The sequence below is a fragment of the Aspergillus candidus genome, assembly GCF_002847045.1.
Source record: "Aspergillus candidus strain CBS 102.13 unplaced genomic scaffold BDW47scaffold_39, whole genome shotgun sequence".
In the NCBI taxonomy this organism is placed as follows: Eukaryota; Fungi; Ascomycota; class Eurotiomycetes; order Eurotiales; family Aspergillaceae; genus Aspergillus; species Aspergillus candidus.
The window spans coordinates 253,071-266,415 of record NW_020194044.1 but is presented as its reverse complement, the minus strand read 5'-3'; the positions used below and the strand labels follow the sequence as shown (position 1 = coordinate 266,415).

Here is a 13,345-nt window from a genome sequence, read left to right as displayed (position 1 = left end):
GCACTTTCTGGGTTTGGATTACAATGATGCAACGGATATCCGGGCATGTTTCGTGTCGGAGAGCTACAGCTGCGTACGGCCTTAGACAGTACTAACCTGAAAAAGTAGCACGGCTTATATCACACACGCCTACGCTATACTTGCTTCGACTAGGACCAAACTGCTCGGTTGTAACTGGATTAGGAAGTGACCGCCGCAGGTTCGCTGCTCGGCCAGAGGGCATAGCACGCTGTTCCTGTGCTATACACAAGTTTAGATATTCTTAAAACAGGTATACAACTGGCGGGGCTTACTTTCCTATGACTATGTCTACGTTTGCCCTGCCTCAGCCTTTGCCATACCCGCGTCTCTCTCGATGATTCCACGGCGTGGAGACCCTTCATACAGATAGTTCATTCATAGGACATACATGAGTTCCAATATGACCGCGTCTACCGAAAAGACAGAGCCGCAGAGCTCACAGTGCAGCCATACAACCCCACGCGCTTCTGTGAGAAGGCTCCCAGTTTACTGTTCAGGCAAGGATGAGATGGCGTTAAAGCACAGAGCTGATAATATTATTTGCAGGTTAGACCATGGACATTACCATCCTTTGCCGTGAATCTCTGGCTCTTTACCGAGAGCGACTTTGCGACATTCGTGTTTCCTGACACTGCTTTTGGTATTTTCGCCGCCCTTTCCGGCAAGGCCATGACCACGAACCCTACACCGGATCTGCTAGCCATCATAAGCAAAGTACCAAAGGTGTTGCTGTGGAACTGGCTCAATCTTCTTATATTTGACCTTTCCAACCAGCGTCACCCTGAGTCGGTCATCGAGGACACCATCAACAAGCCATGGAGACCGGTACCATCGGGCCGCATGACCGTGGCACAGACGAGGCGGCTTCTCTTACTGTCTGTGCCCTTCGTGCTGGTTATCAACTATTTTCTGGGATCATGGGAGGAGACGGCCCTACTATTTAGTCTGACATGGATGTATAACGATCTGGGAGGGGGGGATGAGGATTTTGTCACCCGAAATCTCATTATCGCGATAGCCTTCTCTCAGTACAACAAAGGAGCTATGCGCGTGGCCTCGGGTTGTGGTTTTGATGTACCACCAAATGCATGGCAGTGGCTAGCTATTACTAGCGGAGTCATATTGACTACAATGCATGTTCAAGACATGAAAGACCAGGAGGGGGATCGGGCCAAAGGTAGACGCTCTGCTCCACTGACCATTGGCGACGGAGCGGCACGATGGACTATTGCAATCCCTACAGCCTTCTGGTCCTTTGCATTTCCGGCGTTCTGGGGCCTTGGTCTGCTTGGATACGTCATTCCTGTGAGCATTGGGCTTTTAATTGTCTTCAGAATCCTAGCACTTCGAAATTTCAAAGCCGACAAACGTACCTGGTGGCTGTGGACATTCTGGACAGCGATCATCTGGATGCTTCCTTTGTGCAAAGAATACAGCGTCTTCACAAGGTTCTTCCAGCAGATGATCAGCTGAATACGTACGGAGAGGAGCATTGGTTGGCTAGCTTGGGGGTTACGACCACATGGTGGAACCAGCAGTGAGATCATTTGAAACAATGCGCCACTAAGACAGAGGGTATTTGCTTCTTATTTGGATTTATGACATTTTCATTTTAGCTCAATTACATGCATGATTGGATGATCAATGTTAGAATAGACTTGCGTTATGGTAGCATGTTGCATTGAATACGCCACGCCGCGCCGTTTGCTGACTGGTTTCTAATGGGACAAATGTGGTGCGCATAGAAAGCGTCCTAACATGGCAGAGGCCGGTGAGGAGGCGCAGTGGGAATACTCCAAATTGAGATATATATTAGATATACTTATCAAATAACTGTTTATTCAGATTCCGGTTCTCCGTAATGATGGTCGTTGTTTCTCGCCCTTTTCCAATCCAGACATATAGGTTGCATCCCACTCACCAGGTAGTCCTGCCGCCCACAATCAGCTCAGCATGGCAGCAAGTATTGGTTTTTTTCTAATTAGTGGCGCTTTGACGATTCTTTTTGTATGTTTTACAGACCTGATGTCCCAAAGTTAACAGACTAACTAAGCGTGCCCTGACTCTATGAACCGCAGTTCCTATGCAGAGTCCTATACAATATATATCTGCACCCCCTCAGCAGATATCCTGGCCCCTGGTACTTGGCTAGCAGTGACATTCCTCGTCTTTTTATGGTGTTCATTGGTAAATATGTGCATTTTAACCATGAACTTCATCTGCATTATGGAGATGTCGTGCGAGTTGACCCCAACGAGATTTCCTACACCAACGCGGAAGCGTGGAGAGATATCTACAACCACGGCAAAGAGCGAATCATCAAGGATCCGCATTTCATGGGAGAAACACCCAACAAAACACCGCACATTGGCACCGCCGATCGATCGACCCATTCAAGGATGCGGAAGGCCTTCTCGCACGCGTTTTCGGACCGCGCTTTGCGGAAACAGGAGCCTCTCATCCAGTCGTACACCGACAAGATGGTGTCAGCTATCAACGACATAATCGAGAAAGATCCAAGCTCATCCTTGGATATCGTGGATATCTACAATTTCATCACGTTCGACATGATGGCCGAGCTAACATTTGGGGAGCCCCTCCGCCTACTCGACAATAAGACTTACATCCCATGGGTCACGGCTATTTTCCAGGGCCTGAAATTCATGACCCTTCGGGGCGTACTGAAGAAGATCCCACTATTGGGAATCCTGAGTGAGTACTTGATCTCCACGACGCTGCGGAAAGAGTTCGAAGCGCATTTTCGTTTTTCATCCGATTTGGTGGATCGACGTCTTGCGCAAGGCGAAGATACTAAGCCAGATATCTGGCACTTTGTTTTGGGAGCCAAATCCGAGGCAAGACTCTCGGTGAAGGAAGTGCATTCGAATGCTGCAGGACTTATGGTTGGAGGTGGAGAAACCGTCGCTACGGCGCTCAGTGGGCTGACGTATTTCCTTCTCGAGAATCCTGCCGTACTGAAACAGGTTACCGAGGAGGTGCGAAGCGCCTTTGCCAGCGACGGTGAAATCACCCTATTGGAGATAACGAGATTGAAGTATCTTGGGGCATGTCTCTCCGAATCTCTACGCATGTACCCTCCAGCTGCTGTGGGACTCCCGAGGATCATCCCTCCAGAGGGTGCAGATGTCCGCAAGGAATTAATTCCTGGTGGAGTACGTATCCACCATACCATCAATCGATTTCTTATGATGCGTGCGTTTTTTGCAATAGACAGGAATGCTTTCACCGTGAGCTATGGGCCACTACATCGAGGTAGTTGCAATGAGCCCCACTCCAGGAATGGCAAAGGCCATAGATTCGTCCAGTTCGAGGGCCCCGGAAGCATCGATCAATAACTATAAGCCCATTCTTGTATCTGAGTTTACTACAACCCCCTTGACCATGCCAGTAGACATGTCCAATCCGGGCCTTTTATAGTGAACTTTTGTCACTGTAGTAACCTATCTGTAGAAAATACCTCTGGAAAGGCCCTTCAGCCAGCCACTTGCAATTTTAAACATGAAGGGATTGTTACTGTATCATTCCCTTTATCCACAAGGGACATTCCCACTCGACTATCCCTACTGCTATTACACAAAAATAGAACCCAGAATGCCCCAATCCAAACAGTAACAGAAAGCCAAATGTTCACATTTCTTGGCTGCAAACATACAGAAAGGACAGACGGTTTGCAAGTTCGGATTGCTTGAGGATAGTTTCTAGATGTTTAAGCTTCATAGATCAGATAATAACAAGATGACCAGGCAGGGGATAAGGTCATCAGCTGCACAGCCACAGACTAGAAGTTATTAGGGCAAGGGTATACAACATCAGTATTAAAGACTGCTTCCTTTAATACACAGGAAGCATGAGGTAGATGGACAGTGATCCAGTATATTCATAACCCTTGTCATTTATTTCCGTGCGGGTTAGGTAGACTGATAATCTACAACTTGGTATGGTAGCTACGTGCCTGTACACTGCCTGAATCCTGCGTGGTATAGAGTTAATAAAGCTGTTCATCACGCTCTGGAGTATTAGCCAACATGCTTGTTAGATAACTTGAACAAAGTTATTCCAATCCTTCCTTTTAGTTGTAATAATAAATCAATGTCTAGTATTCTCCGTAAAACGGAGTTCAATGGGTCTAAAGAGATTCATGACTTTTTTGTTTAGTACAAATGCTGATATTCTTAGTCTGGGACTAGGGGGCTGGGATAGCCAATATAATTAATAGTAATACCATAGTAAGGATCTTATGGTAGTAAAGTCTTCTTCCTATTAGTAGCCCTCACCATCACCCAATTACATGGTTTCTGGCAGCTAATCCTTTGCGTGGAACACTTTGAATTTAGGTAGAGTAATACTATTTCTGGATAACAGTCCACTATTCTAGCTCGCATTAGTTTAACATGATCTTGTGGAAAGAGTGGACAGTTGAAATTTGTTTTGAATATGGCAATCCAGAAGCCCGCAGCATACACCTTGCAGAAAGGCCTTCGCCATCAGCCATATAGTCAGCCACATACAGAGCTTACGAGGCCTAGAGAAGAGACCAACAGGAACTATCTGGATTTAACTACCTCTTTATTTGAACTAACATGTCAGGAAATATTTTATGGAAAGCAAAAGCCGATGACATGGCTCTAGGCACCTATAATTGTCTAGCAAGGGCAGTAAGAGACTACACAAGACAAGAGACCACATTCGCATAATTTAGCAACACGACAGCAATGCCATATATGGATGTCAATGCCATATATAGATGTCATGAATATCAAATCAATCACTGACACCACTTTCCGCGACATTCACAACCAGCAGCATTCTATCCATGCCAATGTCCGTCAGTACGTAGCCATCTAATGTCAAATCATGAGAGCACTTACAACACAGGTTTTAGCATTGTCAATACACTCTTTGATAGAATAAAATCCGTTGTGTGACTGGGAACATTCAAAGAATTTATCGTCGAAAGCGGTTCCACAAGCTTTATATAGGGCTTGCTGAGATTCGTGCTCCTTGGCTTTTTCACACGCAGTTGATTGTTCCCCACATCTCCAATAAGCGTCATCATCGCATGCTTGTCTACCTGACTGGCTGGGCTCCTTCTTTTCAAGAGAAGTAGCCATGGCGGAGGCCGCAAGGAACAAAATGATATTGGTAGCCCGCATGGTAGTGGCTTAAGATGAGAGTTTCTCGGAGAAAGATATGAGCGGATAAGAATAGAGAAGGACTTGTTAAGATACCGTGGTAGTCGCAGAGCTGAGGGTTTGGAGCCCAGCTTTATAGGTATGGCTACTATATGTGACTAAGGGGTGGTGAGACATGTTATTTACCAAAATGAACTTGCGAAGCAAGGCTTCAGATTCTAGTCAAGCCACCATAGGGTTCTCTAGCAACCTGATGATCCATGATTTGTCCACTGCCGTGGATCGATCAGTATGCAATAATAAGTAGCTGCAGCAAGTTAGGATAGAAACAGCGTCCTTTTTTGGATACATGGACTGGTTCCACTCATGATCTTCACCTCCGTACATAATTAGAAAATGAGTCGGCCAATACGGAGACGTCTGTGCCTCAATCACAGAACCTAGCCAATGCAAAAATCCATGAAAACATTCAAATTACAGCATCAACATGGCATCCATTGAAGTAATTCAACATGGCACCCCTAAAAAGTTTGAGTATAATCAGAAGACCAACCCCTTTCACCATGTTTGCTATTATAAATCAGGGTATATATATATATTTTTTTTTTTTTCTTTTTTTTTTTTTTCAGGCAGCCACTGCCAAGGGGAATGAGAATTCCATATCCGTCATTAGCTGCCTTGCTCACTGTTCACTCTCTTCAGTCAGGAAGCTTAGAGTTCTTCTCCATAGTTCTGTTCTTTTATTAAGAAAGTGAATGGAGAAAACACTACTGGGAATACACTATACTCAAATTTTACAAGAAATCTTAGAAGTGAGGCAGATGGCTTTCGAATTAAATTAAGTCCAGATTTGAGTTTTGCAGTATTTAGTACTAAGTGGAGCCTACCTTCCGTTTATAATACCCATCCGCGGAACCATCCACGGGATTAGAACTAGTTGCAGAATCCAATCAGCTGTTCACCCAGACTAAATACCAGGTAATTTTCCCACCCTTCCAAAGTAGGGAAATATATCTAATGATTTTATCTATAATAAAATTCCAGAGAAGACAGGTATACCAGACTAGATTTAGTAATCCCTATCCACCCAATCTCACAGCATTATATCAAACCATATTTAAAATGCGCGGCCATCCAAAACCTGGAGATATGCATTATCGGTGCAGGGATCAGTGATCTCACTGCCAGTCTCGCCATGGCAAAGGCAGGATTCCAAAACATCCGGATCTAAGAATATGCTTCGAATCTGGGATTTGTTGGTGCTGGTATTTAAATGCCACCTAAAATAGGTCGGATATTGGCGGAACTTGGGGTATGGGAGAAAATAGCGGCAGAGAGAGTATCCTTTGACTTCCACAGCATCCGAGGTATACTCCATTCCAAAGCAGCCTAATTCATCAAAGACAGATAACTGACCAGCTGACAGAGGGGTCTAGTGGAAAGGCTTTAGGGGTTATGGATTGTAGGAACATTGAAGGAGAATATGGCTACTATCAGACAGGTGGCCATAGGGCAACCTTGATCAATACCCTCTACCATGCATGTTTTCAAAACAGAGTCAAATAATTCTTTTCCACCCCAGTCACTGCACCGCATGAGTTCCATGACAAACCAACGTTTTGGGTGACTCCTCGCGACAATACATCATATCAAGTGCGATGTGATATCCTGCTGGGGGCAGACGGCATCAAATCTTAATCTCGTGAGGCCATGCTCAAACAACTCAATGTGGAAACACAAGTCCGAGAGACTGGACAAGCCGCATACCACATCATGCTGACCCGGGAATAAGTGAAACATAATCCAGAGCTTCTACAGCTGCTAGACAGAGACCAGTCAATTCAATAGATTAGAGAGAAACACCATGTGGTCGCCTACCCTATCTCTGGACGGAGCATTTATAACATTTCGACAACACAGCCTGATGTGAATTTTGCACCTACGCTCTCAGCCACCTATACAAGTCAGGGTTCCGAATCAACAATGCTGTCGGTATATGGCAACTTTTACCCTCTCGTCTTAAGAATGTTGGATCTGGCACCAGATGAAGAGGTCTGTGAATGAAAGTTGCACGTCCACGACCCCCTACCCACCTGGGTTCAAGGGTCTTTTGCTCTTCTTAGAGACGCCTGCCATCCAACCCTCCCATACTTGGGCCAAGGGGCTGCCCAGGGGATTAAAAATTCTGCTATTCTTAGCATCTTTCTGTCTACACTCCCTGATGCATTCCTCATTACCATCAATAAAACACTACCAGCTTTTGAAAAGGCGAGAAAAGGACGAGCGGAACATCTGGTCCACTTAGCCACAAGTCAGCACGCGCACTCCACATGGGAGAGGAGAAGACACGCGAAGAACAAGACCAGGTGTTTGCAGCAATTAAGACCGGGGTCCTAGAAAAGTGCCCAATAAAGTGATAGATGGGGACGCACATAAAATGGCTTATGGATTTGACTGTATGGAGAACGCACGTGAGAAGATTCCAGATGTTTTTGAAAGGGGGGCTATCTGAACAAAACCCCTAACATTTTATTTTATTCAATAGATTCTTCATTATTTTTCTATGTTCGAGATCATCAATGAGGTTTGAAGCTTTCCCATATCCTAGTCATATAATTTTAGATAATTAGCGACCGCGAAGGCCCAGGCGAATCAAATCACACTCGTCTCTAATAGATATCCGGAGGAAATAACGCAGCAGATCAGCTGGCTAAGGCCGCGGCAAGCCCGGGCAAAACACACCCCTTCTATTCTTTGATGATAAGAAAGATAGCTATTATCCGTGACAGCATCTGCGCTCAGTAAGAGCGGGAATAGAATACATCCACTAAATACTCTACCAGCAGCCTACACTAGGAAGCTGTATGGGGATTTATCCGGGGGTCGGGCGGTCCTGCTGACACAGCTACCCACAGGCCATGATTGGTTATCCACCCATGCCAAGACCTTCAGCTTTCGTGGCAATGATTAGTGCATGTGCAGCGCGGAAGAGACAGTTACCCAAATCTGAGGGAATAAAGGGTGTTAAGAAGTAAAGCTGAGAGTATATAATATAAATAAACTTGGGAGCGATGACCCTTAACACATTAATACATACAAAACCCCGCAATTAATAGACCTATCAAATTATAACCAGAAATTACGCTATCCTGGTGACTATGGTGCACCCGTGTGCTTTTCAACTATATATTGGCAGTGTGATCCCTTCTTCATACATACCCAACTGAAAAAGTATTAAAAAAGATCCTTTGATTATTAAGAGACAATATTTCCATCTTGGATCATCCAGATAAAATTGTATAACATGGCTCTCTTCGTGACTGAGATAGTGACCGTACAGGCCCCAGAAACTACATTGCCGGTCAAGATAGAAGAGGGCCACAACAAAAAGAAGTTCATTAGATAAACATGTGAGATAAATCATGAGATTAATGACACAGCCAATCTTCCTCCTGCGTCATACCCGCACTATCTGCCTGTTAGGAATAATAAAACAGAGAGGTACCCCTCCGCTGTCCTTTATAAAGGAATATCGCGACTAACAGTCTGACAGATATCCTCCTCTTGAGCCGTTTAAGCATCACGACCACGGCAAAGATGCTAATCCCACTTTCCCAGACCTACTGCCTAAGGGCCAGGTTAAGGTCGATAATCTCATGCCATGCATCGGGCCTGAGATCCACGGCGTGCAACTAAGCCAGCTTTTTGTATATAAGAAATCAAGAGTAGTGTTGGACTGGATTGGTTTGAGTTGGATCGGTGCCCCAATGGATCGGTTTATCGGATTGATTTTTATAGAAACCGATCCGACCCAATCCAACACTAGTTGTGCCGCCTCTGCGGGGTGTCAACCATGTTAGGTTTCTGTAACATTCAGTGCGGGTTTTTGCGTTTAGTGATGACACTCTAGGCTCTAGAGACTAGATTTATAAAGAAGAGAGATAGTATTAGATAGTAGTCTTGGATAGCTTGTCTACTTAGTTATTAAAATTTATTTAGAAAGATTAAGATACTATAAGCTACATGTATATAAGTCCTTGACTCTCTTATTCTTTCAAGAATTAGTAATTAGCTCTAGCATAGACTCCCTCTTGTTGTCCTCCATATGACCCTCTATTACTACTCCTAGGTGCGGCGTTACCGGACTACCGCATAATAGTCATACCTGTTTTGCTGTGTTCCTCGGAGCCGGGCCGTGTCTTGCTTGGCTATTGAAAATAATTTGACTAAGCCCGAGATCTTCCAACCCCGCCCATTTTCTTTGCGCCTCCCATTGCAACCATGCCTCCCAACGCCAATCTTACCTAAGTCTGACATGAGGTTACTTTATATAAGTTACTCTGACCTTTGCCAGTGGCTTCACAGAAAATGGCGCAACGGCACCGTTCTTTGACAGGTTGTGGCGGTTGTCGCACCCGTCACCTCAAATGCGACGAAGGCCGGCCAGGATGCCAGACATGTCACTTGACCGGAATTGCATGCCCGGGATACAACGCTCAAATTAAGTGGCCTGTCGATGTAAACAAGGTCCGAGGCCCTGCCAGCGAGCGACCTAAGGAGAGTATTTTCCGTCGGCCGCTATATCAAGGTTAGTAACAACCGCTTTCTTGTATCAGAGCCGCCCTCATTAACGCATATATAGTTATTGAACAAGAGACCATGACAAAAGCTACTGTCAATAGCCTTGGGGAAATTACTACTAATGCTGCATTGGACAACATTGAACATTGGCTGGAAAGCAGTTCTGGTCCGTGTCTGTTTCAGGGACCCTTTGGTGTTTTAAATTTCATGCATCATCACATGTCCAATGAACACGCTATTGATGATGCCAAACCTGGCGGCTCAAAAAAAGAAAACAAAAGTCTTGCTGTCAGCATGAATTCTGTCACTGACTTGTCCGCAATGGAACAAACAAGCACTCACCAACAATTTTCTGAACCCACACCACTATCTACTGTGGTTTCTACTGTGGTTTCCACCGGTGAAGATAGTTTCCAAGATATCTTCAATTTTTACTCACCCACAAGTCCCGTGCGCCCTCCTACGCAAGAACCCGAGCTGTCTTCTGTAGATGTCCTACCACGGGCTCTCGAGCTTCTCCGTCACTTCAAGGATAATGTCTGTTCATTTTCTTTTCCATTAAGGGGTAATCCGGAATGCCCTTGGCAGACGATTCACCTCCCTGCTGCAATGTCAACGTACGCCGAGTTACTTGTGAGTCAGAAGGCCAGCCACCATAGGCTGTCTCTATTCAATTCGCTTGTCTCTGCTAGCTGCCTTGACCGTGCACGCCGCTCGCGAAACACAATAGATTGTGAAATGTATAATCAGAGTCAATGGCATGCTAAGCAGCACCTTGAGCTTGCTTTGAAAGAAGAGATCACGAGCAGAAAACCAGTAAAATATAAGGAACTGCTCGTGGCCATACTTTCAATGGTTTATCTTGAGGTTCGTCAACTTCATCCTGTTATAGAACTACTATGCTAATCTCATTCACAGGTTTTTTCTGGGGAATACAGATTTGCTCAAAAATTTTTGATTGAAGCAGAATGCTTGATAAGAAGGCGAGGATTTTCAAAAGCGCGAAAATCTTTCAAAGTTCGAATTTTGCACCATATCTATACCTGGTTGCGTATCCTCGCCGAAAGTACCTGCGGTTGTGCCCTTGTCGCAGTGTGCCCGGCACGCCCTAATTCCAGTCTTGTATCTGATGGGGAACTAACACAGAACCTTCAAAGTTTCCGGCTACCAAACGCGGCCACACTCAACGAACTTGACAAGGGAGTTGCAAAGTCTGATCTCATTGGATATCAGGATATACACCTCGAAGTGATGGGTCTTTGGAACAACAGTCTTTTTCCCATCATGTACGGGATACCGGAGTCCTTGATGGGTCTTCTGTCACAAGTCATCCGCCTAGCCAATGAGCAGGAACTTTTTACGCGTGATACTCTTGTCGATGTGGAAGTTGTGACGAATCTTAGTAAACGGACAAAAAAATTGGAGCACCACATTTTGACCTGGGAACTGGAACAACCACCACCACCTAACTCACACCATTTTGTGGACAGCGACAGCAACGGTAACAGCGACAGAGCCACCCCAAAAGCATTTTGCCACAACGCATTTGCCATGCACCAAGGACTGATATTATTCTACTATCGTCGCGTACACAATATCAATGCTCTCATCTTACAGGAGACTGTCCAAAAGGCATTACACTTTATCGAGGAGGCATGCAGCACCAACCAAAAGGAAGGTCAAAATCTGCCTCTACTATGGCCTTGTTTCATTGCTGCATGTGAAGCTGTTGACAAGTCTACACAAGTGCGGCTGCTGGGTTGGTTGCGTGACATGTTCTACAGGACAGCTGTTGGTACTTTTCTCACAGCTGCGGATGTTGCGCAAAGAGTCTGGAAGGCACGGGAGGAAAGTAGTGATTTTACACTCAGCTGGTTTGATGTAATGGAGCATGATCGGTGTCCTATTATTATTGTATAGAAGAGGGTATTGCCATCAAGTTATGGAGATGCATGGGATTCAATGTGGTTATTGAAATAATTGATCGCTAGACATGGTGTGCCACTAAAATAATACAAAATTGCAAGGCAAGCTTGCGCGTAGTGTGATTGCAAGAAAGTACTATTCGCGAGATATATAAACCATGGTATTTAATGCTGCACACAATTTTACTTTCTGGATATTACAAATATCATGGGCGCGGGGGAACACAATCAAGCGAGCTTCTCCGTCGGTCGTGAGAAACTCCGTGACGCCTCGGAGAAGACGACTCGCTCGATTTCTTCTTCGACCGAGGGTCCTTGAGGCAACCACTTTAGAATCTCCCGCGCCCGAATAGCTTGGTATTGAGCATTCGTACCCCAAATCACCGATCCATGAGGAGTGAGTCTGTCAGCAGCGGCCGCATCAATCTCAACCGCCTCGGGCGTCCTAATGAAACCTTGAGAGTGGGCGACAGTAGCGATTCTTCTGCCGATATCTCCAAAAGTCTATCATATCATCTGTCAGATGCCAAAGCCAGATACTGGTTTTGAAGTGTTAAACTCACCATCTTCCCAGACTCAGCGAAGAAAACACCATTTTCATTCCACAACTCCGGGTTTGAGGTTCGCGAGGATTCCACAACCAATTTCACAATTAGTGCCGTCAAATCTGAAATGTGAATAGTATTCCAGGCGTTTAAACCGCGGCCTAGATGGAGGCCGTGTCCATGTTGCAGAGTTGCCTTGGCGAGGTCGGGAATTTGGATACTCCGCTGATTCACTGGCCCTCGGCCCTTGCCGTAAATGAGTGGCCCGTAGACCATGGCCGTCCTCACACGAGAGTTAATAGGATGCATGCCGCGGAGAAGATGGTCCACGGCACGCTGGGGAGAAGCATCGAGAATGTTGTGAATTTCCTGAATACCGTGCAAATCGTTGTAGATCTTGGCTCCGGGCTGGCCGAAGTTCTTTGCCTTTACTTCCGCACCGGCCAGGAAACTCGCGCCGGAGATCTGGATCCACGCTAAGAGTAGGTTAGTTTCAAAAAACTAATCGAAAGGGCTTTGTTTGTAATGGAAGAATAACATACTCGGGTTCTCACGCTCGTTCTTAGCCAGGCCTTCGGTGATAGCCTTAGCACTGGGCACATGACTGGAGCTTGCCAGATCTGTATTCATGCCCTATGTCAGCACAATTTTCAAAGCATTGATATTGCCTGGGTTGGATTTTGGCACATACGAAGCACCACATCAGCTTTGGAAGCCGCTTGTTGGATCTCTGCGCTGGAGTCCAAGTCTCCAATGAGCGGAGTCACTGTAGGAAACTTTCCTGTAACGACAGCCGCCTGGGACTTGTTTCGTACAAGAGCAACGATGCTAGAAGCTGCCAGTGCCTTAGTAAGGCCGTACAGGACGTCTCCACCAATAAAGCCTGTAACACCTGTGCTGTAGACAAATGAGCTCCAATCCACTAAACGGCTCACTGCTGGGAAATGCTAACATGAAGATTTTCTGACTCATACTGAAATTGAATAGAACTCAGCGTTTTGATTCGAATGGTCCTATTTGAAACTTAATTCTAGGTTCAATTCACGAGCAGAGATCAATGTGCGATAACATTTTGATCAATAACCTCTGGGATTTCAGACACTCATATACTCCCAGAGCA

At 45.5% G+C, this 13,345-nt stretch overlaps 5 protein-coding genes across 5 annotated transcripts; 3 read left to right on the top strand and 2 right to left on the bottom strand.

The window, feature by feature from the left end:
* Positions 1–2,195: 2,195 nt before the first annotated feature.
* On the top strand, positions 2,196–3,273 carry BDW47DRAFT_127641 (cytochrome P450; the record flags this gene model as incomplete). Its single annotated transcript, XM_024816743.1, has 2 exons — positions 2,196–3,194; positions 3,253–3,273. 2 exons carry the CDS (start codon positions 2,196–2,198, stop codon positions 3,271–3,273), a joined length of 1,020 nt encoding a protein of 339 aa, XP_024670105.1.
* Positions 3,274–4,617: 1,344 nt separating this feature from the next.
* On the bottom strand, positions 4,618–5,282 carry BDW47DRAFT_109438 (uncharacterized protein). The gene is made up of 2 exons (XM_024813468.1): positions 4,911–5,282; positions 4,618–4,849 (listed from the first exon to the last, which is right to left on the bottom strand). Exons 1-2 carry the CDS (start codon positions 5,193–5,195, stop codon positions 4,808–4,810), a joined length of 327 nt encoding a protein of 108 aa, XP_024670104.1. The 5' UTR covers positions 5,196–5,282; the 3' UTR covers positions 4,618–4,807.
* Positions 5,283–6,447: 1,165 nt separating this feature from the next.
* BDW47DRAFT_119105 (uncharacterized protein) lies at positions 6,448–7,686 on the top strand (the record flags this gene model as incomplete). Its single annotated transcript, XM_024815304.1, has 6 exons — positions 6,448–6,541; positions 6,601–6,717; positions 6,757–6,827; positions 7,023–7,230; positions 7,279–7,540; positions 7,572–7,686. The coding sequence occupies 6 exons, from the start codon at positions 6,448–6,450 to the stop codon at positions 7,684–7,686; spliced, it is 867 nt and encodes a 288-aa protein (XP_024670103.1).
* A 2,147-nt stretch (positions 7,687–9,833) lies between these two features.
* BDW47DRAFT_119104 (fungal specific transcription factor domain-containing protein) lies at positions 9,834–11,675 on the top strand (the record flags this gene model as incomplete). Its single annotated transcript, XM_024815303.1, has 2 exons — positions 9,834–10,622; positions 10,674–11,675. 2 exons carry the CDS (start codon positions 9,834–9,836, stop codon positions 11,673–11,675), a joined length of 1,791 nt encoding a protein of 596 aa, XP_024670102.1.
* A 233-nt stretch (positions 11,676–11,908) lies between these two features.
* BDW47DRAFT_127640 (NAD-dependent epimerase/dehydratase family protein) lies at positions 11,909–13,197 on the bottom strand (the record flags this gene model as incomplete). The annotated part of the gene is made up of 5 exons (XM_024816742.1): positions 11,909–12,184; positions 12,244–12,701; positions 12,768–12,845; positions 12,917–13,122; positions 13,178–13,197. The coding sequence occupies 5 exons, from the start codon at positions 13,195–13,197 to the stop codon at positions 11,909–11,911; spliced, it is 1,038 nt and encodes a 345-aa protein (XP_024670101.1).
* Positions 13,198–13,345: the final 148 nt, after the last annotated feature.